The sequence below is a fragment of the Protopterus annectens genome, chromosome 7.part1, assembly GCF_019279795.1.
Source record: "Protopterus annectens isolate FY-2018-M chromosome 7.part1, PAN1.0, whole genome shotgun sequence".
Taxonomy (NCBI): Eukaryota; Metazoa; Chordata; order Ceratodontiformes; family Protopteridae; genus Protopterus; species Protopterus annectens.
This window is the reverse complement of record NC_056740.1, coordinates 439,825,071-439,845,552: the sequence shown is the minus strand read 5'-3', so window position 1 is coordinate 439,845,552 and position 20,482 is coordinate 439,825,071. Positions and strand designations below refer to the sequence as shown.

Here is a 20,482-nt window from a genome sequence, read left to right as displayed (position 1 = left end):
TGGATGATATGTTTGTGATAACATCAGATGTCTGTATATCTGCCGTGACTTAGTGGTAAATCACATTAGCTGTGGTGCGCAGGGTCCTGGTTTTGAGTCTTGCAGAGGCCGTTTATTTTGTTGCTGGGCAGAACAAGGGCCGTTGGATAAGGAGTGATTAAGGCACTTTTAAGCAGTTGTGAGCGGGTGTACGTAGGTTTGCATGACTGTAAGCAGTGTTTACTTTTGGTTACAGTTCCTTACACTCAGTTACCTTCTTCATTGCTTACCCCCCCCCCCCGCAAACAGGATGAAACCTGCTCACTGCTGCTTAAAAGTGCTTACTCCCACTTATCCCCATGCTAATTTCTTTAAAAGAAAAGAAAAAAGGGGTGATAGGAAAGTGGTGAAAAAGGGGCACAAAGAGGGAAAGACAGTAGGCAAGGTAGCTATGGATGTGCAGGAAGGGTGTAGGGAAGGTCCATAGCTGTCCATTTCTTCTAAAGCAACAGTTGTGCATAAGCAATAAATGTGGCGGTACATTTGGACACTCACAACCCTGAGAGAGGGGTGAGGACAACAACAGTATGTTGTGATGCCAATTAGAAATGTTTACATGTGTGCAAAATGGACAGCTATGTGTGGGGCGTGCTTTTTTGTGGGAACAGATTAACCTTTTTTTCTTTTATTTTCAGGTGAGAGTGGGATGTTGGGGAAGGAGAGTAGGTATGATCAGGGAGGATAGGTTGGGTAGGATGACAGACAAGACAAACAAGATGCGTATAGGGGCTGTATATGACACATGTGTGGGGGAACACCTTGGATGGGGAGGGGTGTTTGGAAGTAGCAAGCCCATGAGCTCACAAATGGATACAGTGGGACTGAGGTCCCCACTCATGGGCAGTCACCACTGCACCTTCACAGCCCAGAAGGTGGTTGCGCTGGGGGCTGTGTAGGAGGGGCAGACTCACCCTCTAGTTGCACCACTCAGCCCTCAAGCTGGCGTAGGCGGTCTCGAATCTCCCTGTCAAGCTCCCTACGCACCACTGCCCGGACCGTACCATGGGTGACAGGTTTCTATCGGCTCCCGCTCCCAGGGGGGGCAAGCCCCATTCCCTGCAGCGGTTCCACCCAAAGGTGGTGCAGGGCCAATGGATGAGGAGGTCCCAGGCTGCACCCCAGATGTGCTGGTGCCATGGCCAGCTGAGGTGGGACAGGTGGGTCCGCTGGAACCGGCCTTCCCATACGAGCTATGTTGTTGCATATTTAAAGCAGATATGGGTTAGTAATAGTCAACAGGGTTCACGATTAGTTATAACAGCATGCATAGGTATTCCCATTACCCAGGGCACCAGATATAAATAGTTGCAGAGCAGGCGGAACACATGCATATATGGGTAAACAGTGGCCATTACAACAACATGCAGGTTTCATTGATGGCAACAGGCCACCAACATGGGAGTATTTTAACATGGCACATGCATAGAAACAGAAGTGAATATTTATAAAACAATATGACATATGTCCCAAAAAAGGTTAGGAGTGTAGACATACCAAATGGGTTGTGTAAATCGGTTATTTTTGCACATATGGTAGGGGTGAGAGAGAGAGAGTTCAATTAACAACTAATAAATCCTTGTAATGTTCATAACATTCATAGTCACTGCAGTGGTCTGTCCCTTACATGTATTATTATACTACCCTATGGCGTTATATTGTACAATGGTATGTTTGTAGAGTAGTATGTATGGGGCCCGGGTCTTATGTACAGGCTTGACAAGATGCAGGTGTTAATGCAACATGTTTTGAGACTGCTCTCATACACTTTGGGTGAGATGCTGAGATGACAGGTCTGTTTGCATGTACATTCTCTGACTATGTACAAGTCTAACTATCAGTTATATGTCATTAACAGCTGCCTACATTTCTTGGATCATCACACTAATTTGTCAGGGGAACAGGGCAAAAGGCAGGTGATGTGGGCCATTTATCAGGACATACTGGGTAGATTGGAAGAGTTGAGGGGTATGAATATGCATACCAGTCTCTATTTGAGCATTGTAGCAAAATCTGTACAGTGAAGTGTAAATATGCATACAACTTTCTCTCTGAACATTCTAACAAACTGTGCAGTTGTGTGGAATGATTATGCATACAACTTACTACCGCTCCTGGGATCTAAAGCCCTGCTGTGTGTGACAAAAGCATTACAGTTAAGATCACTGTAAAATATGCTATCAGGCAATTGTTGTGAGGCTTTGCAAAGTATTATGTCTAATATGACTGACCTGTTTGCACTTCCAACATTGTTATACAGCACTTCACACACATGCTATCTGCATACCACAGTGTGGGTAACACTGCTTACTACAACAGTACTATTTAATAACTGCAACAGTACGACATATGACTGCTGAGTAAACAGAAGCAATGCAGGGATTACACCTTTATTCACTGCATATTACACAATTCTGTATACTGGTACAACACTTTCTGAGGCTGTTACATTTATTAGTTATGACAGTACATGCAGGCTATTTACTAACCTGCCTCGTGATGCATCCTTTGCAGCCTAGCATCATAGGCTTGCTGGTTTGCAGCATGCTCATCTGTAGCTGTCAGAGAAGTACAGTGATATTTAGCCATACCTATCCATAGTATACACAAGCTAGACAATTATTAACTACGTAGTGGAAGAAGTACTTAGTTCTGGGGTATTCTGCATCTGCCTTGCTTCCTGGATCCACTGTTCCAGGACATCCCCCCTCCGCCGCTTCAGGTCTGCATGGTGGTGCCTGACCCGCTCACCAGTCCGGGGGATACCTGTGGCACTAGTGAGGTCACAGGCGAGACTATCCCAGGCCTCCATGTTGTACTGTGAGCCCTGGTACTGGCCCTGCAGTAGTCTCCTGTCGTGGTGCTTTACCAGGAGCCATACCATGATTTTGGACTCCTGGATGCCCCAGCGCTGCGCTCTAAAGCGAGTGCCTTCTCCCACACCAGTCATTCTGCCTGCAGAGGGATGCTACAACCAGTTATGAGCCATATTCCCGCCTCTTCGGTTTAAGTAGGGCCAGATTCCTGCACTTTTCCGTAATTGGCCGGTTTGGAAAAGGCTAAGCTATGGGCAGACCTGCTTACTTCAGGTTGGCACTGCTTAAAGAGGTGTACCTGTGGGCATATTGTATTGGCTTCCCTACACATTGCTTACAATTACTTAGTTGGGCTGTGCTGCGGTTAGCATTGCTTATTGGTTATCTAGCATTATATTTGACTTTTGTCAATGATATCGTACTCATTACAGGTTATATATGTGTCTGGTATCCATCACTCATGTGTACATACACTGTATGGGGTCCTGGGGACTTTATATCATTATTACAGTGACACCTCAACTCTATGTTTACTGCAGTACTCCAATTCACATATTTATGGTCTGTAGCAGGTTATAGCACATTACACTGTACATAGAGTCAGTTCACATATTTGATTTGATTTCCCTGTTGTGAGGATTAGTTTGCTAATACCTCCTTTATATGTATTGCTATCATGGTGTAGTGGTTTACTACTATGACTGTGATATACAGGGCCCAGAGTTCTAGCCTTGCATAGGCTGGTTATTGTGTTGCTGGCCAAAACACGAGCTGTTGGGTACAGAGTGCTTAAGGCACTTTAAAGCAGTTGTGAGTGGGTGTGTGCAGCTTTGCGTGGAGCTAAGCAATGCTAACCTCTGGGTACAGTTTCTTACACTCAGTTAGCCTCTACATTGGTTCACCAGTGTGATACTCGCATGTCAGCGCCCAAACAGGCTTACACCCGCTTGCTCCTGCACTTGCAAATGCACTGCATTTGGTGTTTGCATCTGACACTCACCCCCTGGGTAGGGGTGAGGACTACACTAATACCTTCTGATGCCTATTACATCAGCTTACATGCCTACAGTGGGTTGTTGCAACCATGTGTTTGTATGTGTTGTGTAGTGGGTTATGCAATGACCCATATGGTCATACTGTACTTAGCCATTTAAACTGCACTGTGCTGTGGTGGGACCCATATCGGGAATGGCTGCCCATTAGACGTAAGCATGCCGGTTGACTGTATGGAATCAGCGGCCTGGCTAGAGTTTGCTTCATACTGTTGGTATGTTCCTCTTACAATCTGCACCTGTCTGGCAAATACCTGGGAACTGACACCATTAAATACAGACAAGTAATTGGGTTTAGGACCCCACATCCTTCAGCTGAGTCATGCTACTGCATACCAATTATTCTATCAGCTTTCTAAGGTTGTAAGTGGAATATGTGCTTTCCGTCCCTATCAGACCTCTCAAACAAGTGGGGACAAATTTCAACCGAATCAGGGACAAGTCAAGAAACACTCAGGGACAATCAGGGACACTTTTAAAATATTAGTGCTATTAACTTGAAACATTGACAGAATCAGAGCATGTGAATTAATACACATTTTCTGAAGTAAAGGGAGTTTATAACACTTAATTATTGTCATTATTCATTAAGTGTAATTCACCACCTTTCCTCCAAAAGTCACTAGTTTTAGGAGGGATTAAGAGGGACAGAGTTAAAATGTCAGTCAAAATCAGGGACGTCCCTGAAAATCACGGACAGTTGAGAGGTATGGTCCCTATTTGCTTCCCCAATGGTTTATGTCCTGTCCAGTGGATTTGTTCTTAGGGGTTGAGAGGTATGGGTGTAAGCACCACCCATTTTGGAATATTACTTACATCTCCGGGGCAGTCCTAATACAACTGCGCCAGCCAACACCTGCACGCCTAGGCCCATAATTGCATACCCATAGTTCCTCCACCTGTCCCTCCTCTACAGCACTCATCCTTACTGTGGGTGCAGGTGGAGTCTAATCACACCACTACACACTGCCCACTCTCCGCGTGTCAGGACTCATGTCATACATTGTGTCGACCCATGGATTATCAGGCTTGCACAAACTACTGGTCCATGTACATCTGCAGCCTGGTTTGATGACTCATGACAGGAACTGACTCCGATGATCAGCAATTTCTGGGGTGTCCCACAAGGGACATTGATGTCCCTGTTTCAAGATTAGACCTGGCAGGTCCCTCCCACTGGTAGTATCCTGTCTGTGGTCTGGGAAGCAGTGGTGTGTTTACTTTTATTGTTTGTCTGTATGTTTCACCGGTCTAGCTGGGGGGGTGGGTTGATGCTACGTGTTACACGTTTATTGATTGGACCCCTCACCCCGATATGCATGGCCTGTGAACATATGTAATTCGTAACTGCTGTATCATATCCTAGCTATATACATGTCTATATTTACAGACATATATATATATATATATATATATATATATATATATATATATATATATATATATATATATACAGATATATCTGTATATGTATGCATACATGTATATATTTATATATTGCTGTCTATATATATATGTAACGACATATGGGTCTATGGGTGTCTGCATATGTATATATCTATATGTGGGTATGTATATGTATTCTGTCTCTGTATGTATACATTTGTACTACAGAGATGGAGAGGTATATCTCTATGTCGCTATGGATATATATACACACACAAATACCTCTACATATATACATCTACATCTGGTTATTCCGTTCCTTGCCATGTAAATTACACTTTGCTGCAGTGGGACTCGTAGAGGGTGTGGCAGCTGATTGGGCGACGCCTCTGCCCAATGAACACTTTTGCTTACATCCCTGGGGATGTCCATATAGACCCACATCAGCCAACACCTGCACACCTAGACCCATAACTATCTACCCATAGTTCCCCCACCCGCACCTCCTCTACAGCACCTATCCTTACTCTGGGTCCTGGTCGGGTCTAAACACACCACTACACGCTGCCCACTCTCCACTTCACGGGACCCATGTCATACATTGTCTCGACCCATGGGTCATCAGGCTTTCCCACCTGTGTATTCCAGGTATGTACACACCCCAGCCAAAATGATCGGCGTATCACCTTGTTTTGGTTATATGTAAATTTTTGGGGAGTCCTGCAAGGGACTCTCCTTTTTGTGTTCCAAGATTAGATTTCACGGGTGCACTGTGTCTCCACCCCCCCCCCCGGTTGTATCCTACCTGTGGTCTGGGGAGCAATGGACTATTTACATTGTTTGAGGGTTTGTGTGTATGTTTCCTGTGTCCGGCTGGGTGAGGGGTGGAAGGTCATGCTACGTGTTTCACGTTTCTTGCTTGGACCCCTCACTTCCATTGGCATAGCCTGTGAACATATGTCATTCTTGTATGCTGTTTCCTATCATAGCTGTATATCTGTGTATATCTACGCACACACACACACACACACACACACACACATATCTATATATATATATATATATATATATATATATATATATATATATATATATATATATATATACATATATATAGATATAGATATATATATATAGATATATATGTATATATATTCGTATATGTATATGTCTGCAACTATATATATATATATATATATATATATATATATATATATATATATTTATATTTATATATATATATATATATGTGTGTCTGTAAAGCAATACATACCCCGCACAAACACACTTACACATGCTTGCTGATGTTTATATATGCTTAAACCTGCTTACTAGTGCCTTATTCATTATGACACCGACACTTCGCTCCAGTTCACTTTTAATTGTTATTATGCAGGTTATACAGCCGACAGATGTCGAAATATGTTCATATACAGATTACGGATGGAAAATGGTATGTGCTGCAGTGGGATGCAGAATGGGAATGTCTGTTCGTTAGGTGGATGCTCTAACCATTACACTATTGCTGTGCTGCTTCATTTGCATATATACCCATATACCCATGACTCCTAGTTCCCTAAACACCTACCCCAACACTTCACTAACACAGAAATCATCCATTCTCCAGTTGGATACACGGTGTATCCACACCACTACACAGTGGCCACTCCCTACTCCTGTAGACCCATCCCATGGGTTGACTCAATCCACGTATCTTCAGAAATCCCATACTTTTAGTCTACAAACATTGGTGACATGAGCAACCAATAGGGCACTATTCACAATTTTTGGGTTGTCCCACATGGGACACACATGTCTTTATTTCAAGATTAGACTCTATACTTCATTACATCCTTACTCCCATTAACATGACACTACAATAAATTAATAAGTATGACTATGTGGTAACAACACACATTACACATGAGAGCTAATTATGTACGTGTTCAATGTAATTATTTTACAAATAGGTCCGGTTTAATGATTGGCGTTGCCGTAGCAGTCAGATCACAGGAATGATTCCATGTGTGAGAAAGTCCTCACATATGAATTTTTGAGCACAGCACTGACTTCAGACATTGTACACACTTCTGCGTTTTAGCAGTTTCGTCCCTTCCCTCTTATGCACAACCTATTATTCTGTCTACTCTTGAGGTTTGTAAGGGCACTTTCATGTTATTTAAGTCTGCAAAAGGAATGAATGTGTTACAGGAAATGTACCTCTACATATAGATGTATGCATGTGTGTATGCATATATACTTATAACGAACTCGCTGACCTCCACAAGGTGGTCGAATCAGAACCAGCCCATCCAACCCTGACATGCCTGGATCCATAATTTCATACCCATAGTTCCTCCACCCCATCCGAGTTCGACATACATGCATACCATCCATTGTCCAGTTGCTATCGCAGCCATGAAACACCTCCACACATTGCCCTCTCCCGAGCATTAGGGACCCTACACGTATGTTGTCCCAACCCATGTATTATCAGGCTCTCCCACCATTTAGTCCTTGAAAATACCTGCACTTGCTTGTGTAATGGTCGGAGGTCCAATCATCCTATCAATTTTTGGGTAGTCCCACCAGGAACTACCCTCTAATTGTTTGTAAAGTAGACTTAACAGATCGACAATGTTACTCGCACTGGTAGTATCCTGCCTGTGTTGTGAGTAGCAGTGCTTTGCTCACTCCTGCCCAGCTTGATATGACATACGCTGACAGCGCTATATAATACTGGGGTCACTGTTGATTCCCTTCTCATTCCTTTTGCATGCTTTATTGTTACGACGTTCATTCTTCATATATATATATATATATATATATATATATATATATATATATATATATATATATATATATATATATTATATATCTGTACATACTTATATACATTTCCTATGCTGGCCACTGCTTACACCCATGCAAGCACACTCATACTTGCTTACTGGTACTTATATATGTTTACTACTGCTTATTTGTGCTTACACCTGCTTACTAGTGCCTTATTCATTATGACAGTACCACTTTGAGTGAATGAAACTTTCATTAAACATTTCATGCAGTACTCCAGTTCACATTTACATGTTATTATGTAGGGTTTTACGACATTCATTCCACATGGAAAATGATATGTGCTATAGTTGGACTCAAACCGTGAATGTCTGTTAGTTAGGCGGATGCTCTAACCACTACACTATTGACGTTAATACTGATTCTGCATGTTTTTCTCTATTTGAATGATTTTGATGTGTAAGCAACACTCAGCAGGGGTTAGCGACATTCAAACATGCTGCGCTTCGCTTACACTTTCGATACTGAAGCAATACAAATGTAAAATACGGACACGGGGTATCTAATTGTGAAAGTTCTAGGGATGGGGCTCACCATTCCACTACGTGCTTGTGTGTTTACTACTTTGATTTTATTTCAGTGTTCGTGGATACTCTCTTGTATGCTTAACATACATTTCAGTATCCACTGACACTGAATTAATTGCTTACTATTAGAGGCGGGCTCTAATAGTAAGCATGGTAGGTTGTGCAACTGTGGGGGCATGTTTCCGCCTCCGTAGAGTACTCGAACACGCCCCCCTGTGCTCGCACATGTTATCTGTGCACGTCGAGGGTGCAGCAGTGCACCCTCATCAATATTCATATGGCGCTGCTGCACCATCTGTAATGGGGATGCTCAGCGCAAGGCTAAAACCGTCCTTGCGCCGAGCTTCATGAATCCCGGGGTATGTCTCCTGCTCAGTTTTCTACACCTCAGCAAAGTTTGGAGTCCTAGGCTGCATTCCAGAAGTGTTTTACTTGTATCCAGTGCTATGTAGACAAAGCTAAGTACTATTGATTGCAATCTCACACTTGCTTAAGTTATTTTGAGTAATTGCTACTGTTTCCTGCTTTTATGTATGGAGTTCACTGATTTTTTTGTAAAATAAATTGCTCTTCCTCTCAGTGTTACTGCTGTAAGACTGAGTTGAAATTATCTTCAACAAGGGATTTACAGCTAGCAGTTTAGTTGGTTTGTGGTAGCATTGCACTTGTGGGTCTCTTCTACTGTGCTTTTACATTAGGAGGACTGGCTTTATTCATCTTATGGAAGGAGGTGTTTGCCTAGTCTATCTGAATTCATAAATAAACAAATGGACTCACAGTGCAGTCATTTTACTGGCCAGAGGGCTCATTAGTTTTCTGTTTTTTTTTCTGTGCTGCTATATATTTTGTGCTTTTGCATGAGTTAGTGCCCTATACAGTAGCAAACACCCAGAAAGTAAATTTTCACTATAGAATGGACCACAAAACTGTACCCTTTAAAGCAGAAATCTAGAGCAAATACCGTGCATGCTAGCAAGCTTAGAGCAGCTAGTTGGGCATCAAGTGGCAATACCTACAGATTTAGTAGAATTTAATTTTGGGCAAACATTAAAGTTAGTAGAATTTAGTACTGTTTAATATAATCTGCCCCAGTAAAGCACTGCTATTAGGCTGTGCCAACAAAGCTCCCTTAATAGCCTCCTAACCCCAATACACCACTCCATTGTAACTCACCAATCAAACGACTGGACAACATGGATATGCAATTTCCTAAATTCTCTGTAGTTTGCTTGGTGGATATGGGCATCATGAGACAATGTAACACCAACAACCACTTAATTCTTAAAGAAACAGACACTGTATGCAAGGGGTGTACTTATACAAAGACACTGGAGGCTAAACTCTTGCATACAAGAGCACATCAGGTTTTCGCAACTACACACAGAATACCCACCTCAAATATCACACAACACACACATAGACTAACATATGCTGAGGCTCTTAAAAGCAATCTACCTAAAGAACAAAGATCACCTAGACTGCTTGTTGTCAAAGCTATGCCTTAGCAAGCCCAAAGGCACTCAGAAAAAACAACACCTAACACCATACTGTCACTCTTAGTGGAGCCCCAAACACTAAGCCCTTAAGGCAAGCAAACACACTTCCTTGGGCTCTTGTCACAGGGGACAGCATTGAAAGTTATACTGATGCCCCACTAACCAGGCTGCACAAGGAGAAGATGTTAGATGCTTATCTGGAGCCAGGATCTGTGAAATCACAAAGTCACTCAAGCTTTACATCACAGGTACCAGTATGATTACATCATAATCCATATAGGTCTAAATGTCTTCAGATGTGCCTCTCTGGACTATATGAAGAGAACATTATGGATATGGGCTTTCAGACTTTGTGTCTTAGGCAGGTATGCTCCTAACATTGAGTAGCATATTACTATCACCAGGGATGATGCCACAGTGTGATCAAAAAATTATTGATTTCAACAACTGGCTGTCTTTCTGGTGTCATTTAAGGGGAATCCAGGGTGTATATGGTTAACAGACCGCTTTGCCAAGGATAGTCTGCACCTTTCCTGTCTAGGCTTTGGAATACTGGCTACAACGTTACCTTCACCCATAGTGCCTTTTTTAGGCAATGACAACTTGAAAAACCTACTGACAAAGCAAAATCAACTCAACTGAACCTCAAGGTGTTACTGTTCAATGCCAGGAGCTTAAATAAAAAAAATATACTCCCTCCTTAGAACCAAGAATATAGACATCTGTGAAGTTATGGAGAAATGGTTTGAAGCAGCACAAAGTACCCTGGCAGTGCAAGGTTTCAGTGCCTTCCACACTTTTAGACCAGCAGTTGTACAGACAAGAACTAATGGCGGAGATGTTTCAATATACATCAGTAACAAGCATACCTCCAAGGTGGTCAAACAGGATGATGTGCTGGAGTTCCTCCATGTGCAAGTCACGATAGAGAAAATCCCATTCTATATCCTAGCCAGTTATAGGTCACCCTCCATGTCCCAGGAAGCTTATTATGCATACTTTAACCTACTGGAGATATTTACCATCCAACCTAACATCCTACTCATGGGAGACATTAATTACGTCTCTATAGACTGGGAACCCTACAAGGCCTACACTGAATCCATCCCAGTTTGACTTTGTCAAAGGAAAGTCATGCTTACCGAATCTGGTGAACTTCTTTGTGAAGGTCAATGAGGCAATGTATAAAGAGGAAAACAGTACATACTGCCTACTTCAATCTGGCTAAAATATTTGATACAGTACATAGGGTTACCATATGTCCAGGTTTCCCAGGACAAGTCCTCTTTTTGGGATCCTGTCCAGGCGTCTGGGCAGTTTTTAAAAATTCTACGATTTGTCCAGGTTTTTCAAAAACCCAGACAAATTACAAAATTTTCAAAAAACAGACGTCCCTATTTCAGCTGGATTGTCCCAGGATTGGCAGTCCAATCGTGAGTCCCACATTGCCGGTTACAGTCCTGGCAAAACGGCATCCACTTCGTTTTTTTTTTTTAATGACCCATATACCGGTAGACCAGCCAATCAAAAAATTGCAAAACGGAGCTCTGTTCAATGCGGAACTGCTTGATGTTCCGCATTGAACAGAAGAGGGTCCACTGTGCGAGTTTTTGATTGGCTCGTATACTGGTATACAAGCCAATCAAAAAAAATCGAAAAAACGGAGCTCTTTTCAATGCGGAACTGCTTGATGTTCCACATTGACTAGAAGAGGGTCCGCTGTGCAAGTTTTTGATTGGCTTGTATACCGGCATACCGGCATACGGGTCAATCAAAAATCGCCAAACACTACTTGTCTTTAATACGGAACTGCAATGTATCACATTAAAGACTAAAGACCTTTTTTTGGCCTTCACCTAGTGTGAAAGACCTTTTGTCCTGACCCGGCCTGTCAAGAATCTGGCAACCCTAAGAGGACGAAAAAATATGTGCTGTTATAATACCAGCACATATTTTTTCATCCACTTTTTTGTGTAACCAAATATGGTAACCCTAACAGTACACCACTAAGAGATTGTCAAGAAACTTATTGAACTAGGTATAACCCCCTTTATAACACACTGGACAGCTTGTTGGCTCGCTGTTAGAACCTAGAAGGTTAGAATCTGTGAGGCCACCTCCACTAAGAGGCCGGATATATGTGTAGTCCCCCAGGGCTATGTGCTGGGCCTAATCCTCTTTGGGATCTCAGATATCAAAGCCAATGACAAAGGTCTTTGGCTAACCAAGTTTGCAGATGTTTGCAAACTGGGAGCAGTCATTGAATCCCCCAGACAAGAACACCCTAAAGGAAGGTCTAAGATAGACAAACGCTTGGTGTCAAAGCCATGGCTTAAAACTCATTACCATGAAATGCATTATAGTACCTTTTGTGTAGTCTGCCATCCTGGGTAGCTATGTCATCAATAAAATGCCCCTAAAAGTCAATTCACTAGTCAGAGATCCAGGAACTCGTGTAGATAGTAACTTAACCTTCAATCAACATGAGTCTAAGGTAGTAAGAAATCTTTCTATGTTGCTCAACTTATAAGTAAGGGCATGGCATCTAGGTCTAGAGAGGTCATAATACCACTGTAGCCGAACCTCATTGAACCCTTCATAGAGCATAATGCCCCCTTCAGTATGTATATGACCAGGCACATGCAGCAAATGGAACTTCTACAAAGGTTCCTTACGAAAAGAATACAGAGAGTAAACACAATGTCCTAAGCTGATCACCTCAAAGTCCTGTCTCTTTACTCAGTGTCATACAAATTTCTTAGAGGTGAACTTTTCTTGGCATACAAGGCATCCCTGGGTGCTGTTTTGATGAATCTTCTGCACATCCACAAAACAAACAGCATTAGAACTACTAGATTAAAAGACCTAAATTTTGCTTGCAACATATATAGGACATATAGGAAAGACAGATCTGTTTCTCAGGGAATTCCCATTCTGTGCAACAAGCTTCTCATCCATGTGAAGGAGAGTTCCTCCTTTCCCTATTTAAGGGCAACTTGGACCAATGGATGGAAAATTGGAAATAATTCTCCCTTGGTCTGGTGCCTATGTCTCTGATGGACAAATCCAGTCAATAGAGCACTCCCTACATGAATCAATTCTGTGGGTCACATTTGGGTTGAACATCTAGTCTTATAAGGACCATAGTGGTCAATAGCCTAGTATATACCTATGAACCTATGAATTTATGTCCTCTACTATTTGGTATATACTTGGCAGATCTCCATATTACAAATAAGGATCCCTGGATAACCAACAATGTTTGTGTCATCCTCAAGTCCCCCTCTGATATGCAGAGGTCTCGAATGGAAATCACACATGCCAACAACTGCTGCTTAAAAATGTGTTAAAACTTAATGCTAAAAAGTGCACTATCATTGCATTTGGCAAACAATCCTTCATCCATCCTATAGTATAGACAAATTACTCCTTTTTAATGAAAGTGCAGTGAGGGACCTTGAAACATGGGTAGATAGTTCCCTTATCTTTGACCATCAAGATGCAAAAGTGGTTAGAAACTCTTTTTACCTGGCACATCTGATTGCAAAATGTATTTCATCTAGATCCAACAAAGTTGTTATTCCAACAAATTCTACATTAATCAGTCCTGTCATTGAGTACAAGGTCCCTTTTGGGGTTTATCTTGCTAAGCATAACAAGCCACTGGAAAAACCCCTGAGATTCCTGACTGAAAATATCACAGGCTTAAAAGAAAAGAGCTACCAGGAGAGGCTGAAATCACTGTTCCTTTATTCAGTGTCCTCTAGTCTCATTATGGGTACTCTGTGTCTAGCCTTTTGGGCCATTAGATATCCTTACTAATACCAGAACCAGGGATCTAAACTTTCTTCAGCAAATGAACAAAATATGGTGGAAGGACAGATTTGACACTCTTACCCCTTCTCTGGAACAAACTTCCCTTCCAAATTAAGCAATACAATACACCTTCTTCCTTCAAAATGGAGTTATACAGCTAGGTGGTATCCACAATTATACTACTGGTATGACTGACCTATTGTTCCTTATAAAAGGAGGGATGGTCTAAGGGTGTGTACAGATAAGTATAAATGGCCACTGGGCCCAGTTGTGTTGTGCAGTCAGTGATATCCACAGAAGCCCATTCTCAGCAGATCTGTGTTATTGCTGGATCTAGGAAAAAAGGGGCAACCCAGGCCCTCCTGATAGGAAATATCATGGTGGATATATATATATATATATATATATATATATATATATATATATATATATATATATATATAGGGTGAGGGTGATGCAGATCACAAAAAGAGGTCTGATTAGAGACATGATTAGGTCCCAAGGAGAACAATTCTCCATTCACATACATCCAGATGTTTGCAGCACAGTTTGTTTGACCTTCAGGCATGCCACAATATCTAACAATTCCTAAATGTTGCTGTAAGTTTCTTCACAAACACTTTTATACACCACATAGATTTCAGAATATGTTTCCAGTTTAAGACTTATGAGCTTTGGCAATATAGTTTTGGGTAGAGGTGGATTAGCTGCATATGTTTTTGCAATTTAAAAAATCAGAATGCTTTACAAATTAAATGTCTTGGTGTATTAATATCCCTAAAGACTGACTCTGGATGGCACTCTTTTTTCTTTATAACTGTTTGCATTTTGTTATTGTGACACTTTAAAATATTGTTGCATTTGTATGGGTACACACACTGATTGCCTTCCTCTGTGTTAAGCTGTATGAGCCTGAATTGTGACTGCATGTATAGATTTTCTAATATTGAACAAAAAGATCTTAAAAGTCCCTATAAATGCACAAAAATAACGTTTAATATAATATGCTGTAAACAAACTAGTGGTAGCTGTTGTCTGTTTTGTTTTTCAGAAGCTCTGATGAATTATTCAGGTGGAATACTTACAGTAACTGGCCCAAATGCAACAGCACACATATTTGCAACATACCCTGCTCCATACCTGTCTATTATGGGAGGGTTTGTAGATCAGGTAAGTGTTATTCTGTAAATAATGTCTGCTCCTGTGCATCTTACATAACCAAAGGCTGAATCTTTGTAATAGTACAATACTTAAAAAAAATTGTTAATGAATGCTATATGAACACTGAAGTCAAAATTGTAACCTGTATTTAAAAACAAATCTAGTTTCAGCACTGGACAATCTGGCTTAAGCAGTGACATTACTTTAGTAGGTGGTCTGATTATTCCTTTACACACCTGTCTGTATTATGACATGATTATGCATTTGACAGATGTCTATGCAATATTTAAGCGCTGTGAAATATTTTTGCAGCAGTGTTGTTTTTCTTTCAGTTACCACTGCAGAGTTGCCTTATATGCATTTTATTATTTCAGTTTGTACTTGGGCTTACATTTAATTAATTGGTTCACTTTTTTTTCTTGCACTGACAAAGTGATGTCCAAATCCTTTAAAAGGTTTGGTGCAAAACATCTCCTCTTTGAATATTCCCACATGGGTCCTCTTCGTCTTAATTTCACTCTACGTAGCCACTCATTGTTATGAATATTGGCTCTAGATGATGGTCACTGTTGATGTGTACCCCAATGCCATGTGCAAAAATGGGTAAAGGGAGGGTTGTAAAGGAATGGAAGGCAAGCACTGAAACAGACCTATGATAGTTCCAAGATTCAGAGGTTATTGAACGGTTACATTCCACACAGTGCAACAAAACTGTTGCTGCTTAAAAATATGATAAAATACTCGATTTATATTTTGGAAGGAATAATTGCCCTGTACCCACTCTGTGGTTGGTTTAGTTTTGGAGATTACTAAAAGTGAAAGGGCTGTTTGAAGCAAATACCTTGTCCATTATTTTTGGTAAGCTGTGATGAGAAACAGTACAGAGGCACATTACATTTTGTATGAAATGCCTTACTGTACTTTGTGAAACAACACGCTGTACTTTTCTAGCTGGTTTCAGTGTACCAACATTTTTCATACTGTCCATACTTAAGTCTTAACATACCCAATGGATGGATATATATATATATATATATATATATATATATATATATATATATATACATAATTAATTTTATATATATATATATATATATATATATATACATATATAATTATATATATATATATATATATTTTTTTTTTTTTTTTTTTTTGAATGTGAAGAGAAAAGGTTTTATAATCTTAGGAAGAAAGAAAGGCTTTATACAATCTGAGCACTACGACTGACATAGTAATAAAACAAGCTGATAAAGGCAGAAAAATTATCATAATGGGCAATGACAAATGTGTTGATTGGATGTATTATTTTGTTAGATCCTGTCACATTCAAGAGAGTAGAGAGAGCTTATACTAATAGTGTGATATACAGAGTTAAGTCTTACCTATATGACCTCATGATTTATAATTTAATTACTCCTGAAATTTATAACTACTTGTATATATTGCAAATCCAGTCATTCTAATCATTTATTTGGCTGCCTAAAATCCACAAGAATGCTAGTAAGCTACCTATGAGACCTACAGCCTCAGACAGTCAATGGATAAACATTGCAATATCCAGATATTTAGAAGTTCAACTACATAGCTTGTTGTGTTATAGTAAGAGCTACATAAAAGATACAAATGATTTTTGATTGCTTTACACTGTTGGTCACAACAGAATTCATTGGATAATATTTTAGTTAGCATGGATATTTATCACTTGTTGTGTCTTTCGGCTTTTCCCAGTTAGGGGTCGCCACAGCAGAACCTCGGTCCGCTAATGATTGGCAGTAAATTTTTACATGCTGAGTTGCCGGCCCTGATGCGCATCCTTCAACAAAGGCACGCCCATTCACGCATGTCTCCACACAGAAGACGCTCTAGCTGAGAATCTAACAGGACAGCGTCTTACTGTGAGGCGACAATGCTACCGCAGCACCACCACTGCAGTATATACCATAGATATTTATCACTATTTACCCTTATTTCCAATGAATATGGTATTCAGTGTATAAGAGAATTTTTATGTCTATACAGTGGTTATTTATCTACAAAATAGAAACGTTATGTTCTATGTTGTTGTTTGTCTTTGTTTGTCTCTTCGGCTTTTCCCAGTTAGGGGTCATTGCAGCGGAATTCTGGTCTGCTAATGATTGACAGTCACTTTTTATGGTGCCAAGCTGCCAGCCCGACGCCCAACCTTCAGCGAAGGCACACCCATTCACGCATGTCTTTCGGAGGCTACTCGACCATGGAAAGGACATGCAGACTCCACACAGAAGGCACTCTAGCCAAGAATTGAACAGGAGAACCTCTTGCTGTGAGGTAACAATGCTAGCGCTGTACCACAGCGGCAGTGTTATGTTCTATGTTGTATATTGTTCTAAACAACAATATCTTTCCATTTAATGATGTGTCCTTTCACCAAATATTAGGTCTAGCAATGAGAACTCTTGTTGCAAACACTTATCCTAATTTAGTTCTCTCAAAGTGAGAAGAAACAAATATATTCAACAACAACTTTGCAAATGTGTATAAGAATGAACATATGATGGTCTACAAATGTTTTGTAGATGATATATTTTTGATATGGAAAAATGATACTGAATCACTTAAAGTTTTTGTTAATGAATTACAGGGAACAACTGACTCCCTTATATTTGATCTTAATTATTTGTGTGAAAAATTAAATTTTTAGATATTAATGTTATGGTTAATAATGGAAGAACTGATACAATGATATATAGAAAAGAAGTTCAAGCCACAATATAAATACATTCTAATAGTGCGCATCCAAAATATGTTCATAAAAGTGTTGTTAGAAGTCAGTTCTTCTTTTTTTTTTTGTATGACACATTGGCTCATATTATTACAAGATTGTATAGGTGTCTTCTGAGAACAGGTATAGTTGAACTTGTAATTTGCAACCCCTTTTTGTTGCACTACGTAGATACAAGTTCTAAGGTGTCAAAAAGGCATGGTGGAGTCACCCATTATAGGTTCATAGGTTCATAGATTTGTGAGGTCTCTAATAACCAACTCCAGCACTGTAGCACCTCAGAGTAACTCTTATCCACTTGTGGTGGTGTTTTCTGTGGATAAAGGATTAAGAGAGAGAAGGAGTCAGTGAATTGCCCCTCAAGCAACAGCAAAAAAAAAAAATGCAGGGTGGGAGCACTCCTTAAATGCAGGTGGACAAGCCACCCTACACCCACACAACCCCTGCAGCTTTTAAATATTTTGACTTTAGATCAAATGAATGTTACCCTTTTAGACAGATTCATGAACTGTGCCCTATGCTGAACCGAATAAAAACACGTATTCAACTACAATACAGTTACAATAGCAGAAAATAAAGAAATATGTTTGATTTCAATAAAACAAGCTTTTTTTTTTTTACATTTTCAGCCATGTGTTTTATAATCTCTAAAACATAAAGGAAGAAACTTGCACCATTGAACCTATCTGTATCTGCATTTTATTGGCTGGCTGGGTGTACAGTGCTGCTATTTGCTGCCAAATAGAGATGCAGATGCATTGTGGGCACCATGATTGCTTGGAAAAAGCAAAGGTAAAGCCATCTGCTGCCTTGCTGTCCCATGTTAAAGCAGTAAGTTCTAATCTTTGTGGCGAAGGCATACCTCTCATCTGACTGATTTCACAGGCCATCCCTGATTTTGTATAATGTTTTTCCCCTGTACCTCATAAAATATATGATTTTCTGGTAAGACAAAGGAGATAGGAGTCAGTCAGTAATGTCAGGCATTAGAGTTTCATAATTTTTATTGTTCAAAAAATGCATGTTGATGCAAAGCTTGTTCTATTAACTTTTTAACTTAAAATAGTTTAACTTTTAACAATTGTCCCTGATTTGGCATGCTTATTCCCAAATTATTTTTGGCTTTGCACAGAATTCTTGAACAAAGATGTTGAGAAGTATGACAGAAGGAGACACTGTCAAGATATTTAGTTCAACCACCTTAGCTTTGAAAAGAGTAGGCCAGCAGTTTGTCCTATTACTTATTTATTTGTTTGTTTGTTTATTTACAGGTAACTGGAAAGACCAACTGGGTGGAAAACCCCTTTTCGGTGGAGGTCAGGGAGAAAAGCTCCAAAGCTTTTATCCATTTTTTTTCTTAGCTGTTTCATTGTGTAATACTGCTGTCTCCTAGGGACTATTGCAATAGCTGGGCATGGGGCAGTCTCATACTTTCATAAATGGATACATTGAGAGTGACTTTCTTCTCTTATAAATCCGTGAGAATTGCTTCCACTAATACTGACAGACATTTGAATTGCAGATTTCATATTCTTCTAACGCATTGATGCTAATGTAAAAAGTGGATAAGAAAAGAGAAACATTTCATATTTATCTGTGATTATGGGCCTTTTTCCCCATCCTTAACTTTTTATTTTGTTCCTGGTGGCTGTATGGCTGAGGTTCATTTTCTTGGTGAGCTGTGTGTTAAGGACAAAGCAAAGTGATTAATTCTGGCAACAGCTACTTATCTACATTGTTGCAGCTATGTTTTTTAACTACTGATGACCACAGGTGATCACCAGAAGTGGTTGGGGGGGCAGTTTGTGCACAAAAGCAAAGGTCAGTTAGGATGATCATGGTCATTGCTGTGGATTGGTTGGGGAGTTGGGGCAACAGACCATTTCTTCTGCCAGCAATCCAAATAAATATGCGGGCAGTGGTAACAGTAGATACTGCCCACCTAGCATCAAAGACTTCTATCAGTTCTTTTGTTTAATTTTTACAGAAAGTTGGCTTAGGGGTGATGTGCCCCATAGTAAATGAAGTACATTACTGAGGTTATTATTTCTGACCTCTAGTTGCAAGGAAAGCAGATTAGTGGCTTTGTGTGCATGTGTGTGTGTGTCTGTGTGTGTGTGTGTGTGTGTGTGTGTGTGTGTGTGTGTGTGTGTGTGTGTGTGTGTGTGTGTGTGGTGGGGGGGGTTATGAATGAAAACAAAGGGCAATTATGCAAGTTACACAAAACAGTCATTGGCATGGCTAGTTTGGAGAAGAAGGGATGGTTAATTGTAGCAATCAGGGAGAAAATATGTGAACTCGCTTAATTTGGTTCCCCTTCCTCGCAAATGGTGTAACTCCAGAGAATGGTTATATTAGTTAGGGGGTGCAGACCCACACACTACCCTCGACAGTGCTGACAGAATCTTATGAAAGATAGGAGGGACAGTTAGAAAGACAAAGTAAGCAAATCATTATGCTGAATCCTACAAGTAACCACCTCTGGTAGCATGTATATGTGTTAAAAGTCGAGAGGTTGAAATTAATTACTGTCATTTTTTTTTTTTTTTTTTTTTTGCTTTCCTCATATTCA

The 20,482-nt window shown here is 40.3% G+C and overlaps 1 protein-coding gene across 3 annotated transcripts in view; it reads left to right on the top strand.

The window, feature by feature from the left end:
* Positions 1 to 20,482, top strand: part of AQP9 (aquaporin 9) — a 688,967-nt gene that overhangs the window by 308,406 nt on the left and 360,079 nt on the right. For all 3 annotated transcript variants that reach the window (XM_044078900.1, XM_044078901.1, XM_044078903.1), the window contains exon 4: positions 15,037 to 15,155. In XM_044078900.1, the coding sequence (XP_043934835.1) occupies positions 15,037 to 15,155 (119 nt within the window). The remainder of the gene's footprint in view (positions 1 to 15,036; positions 15,156 to 20,482) is intronic.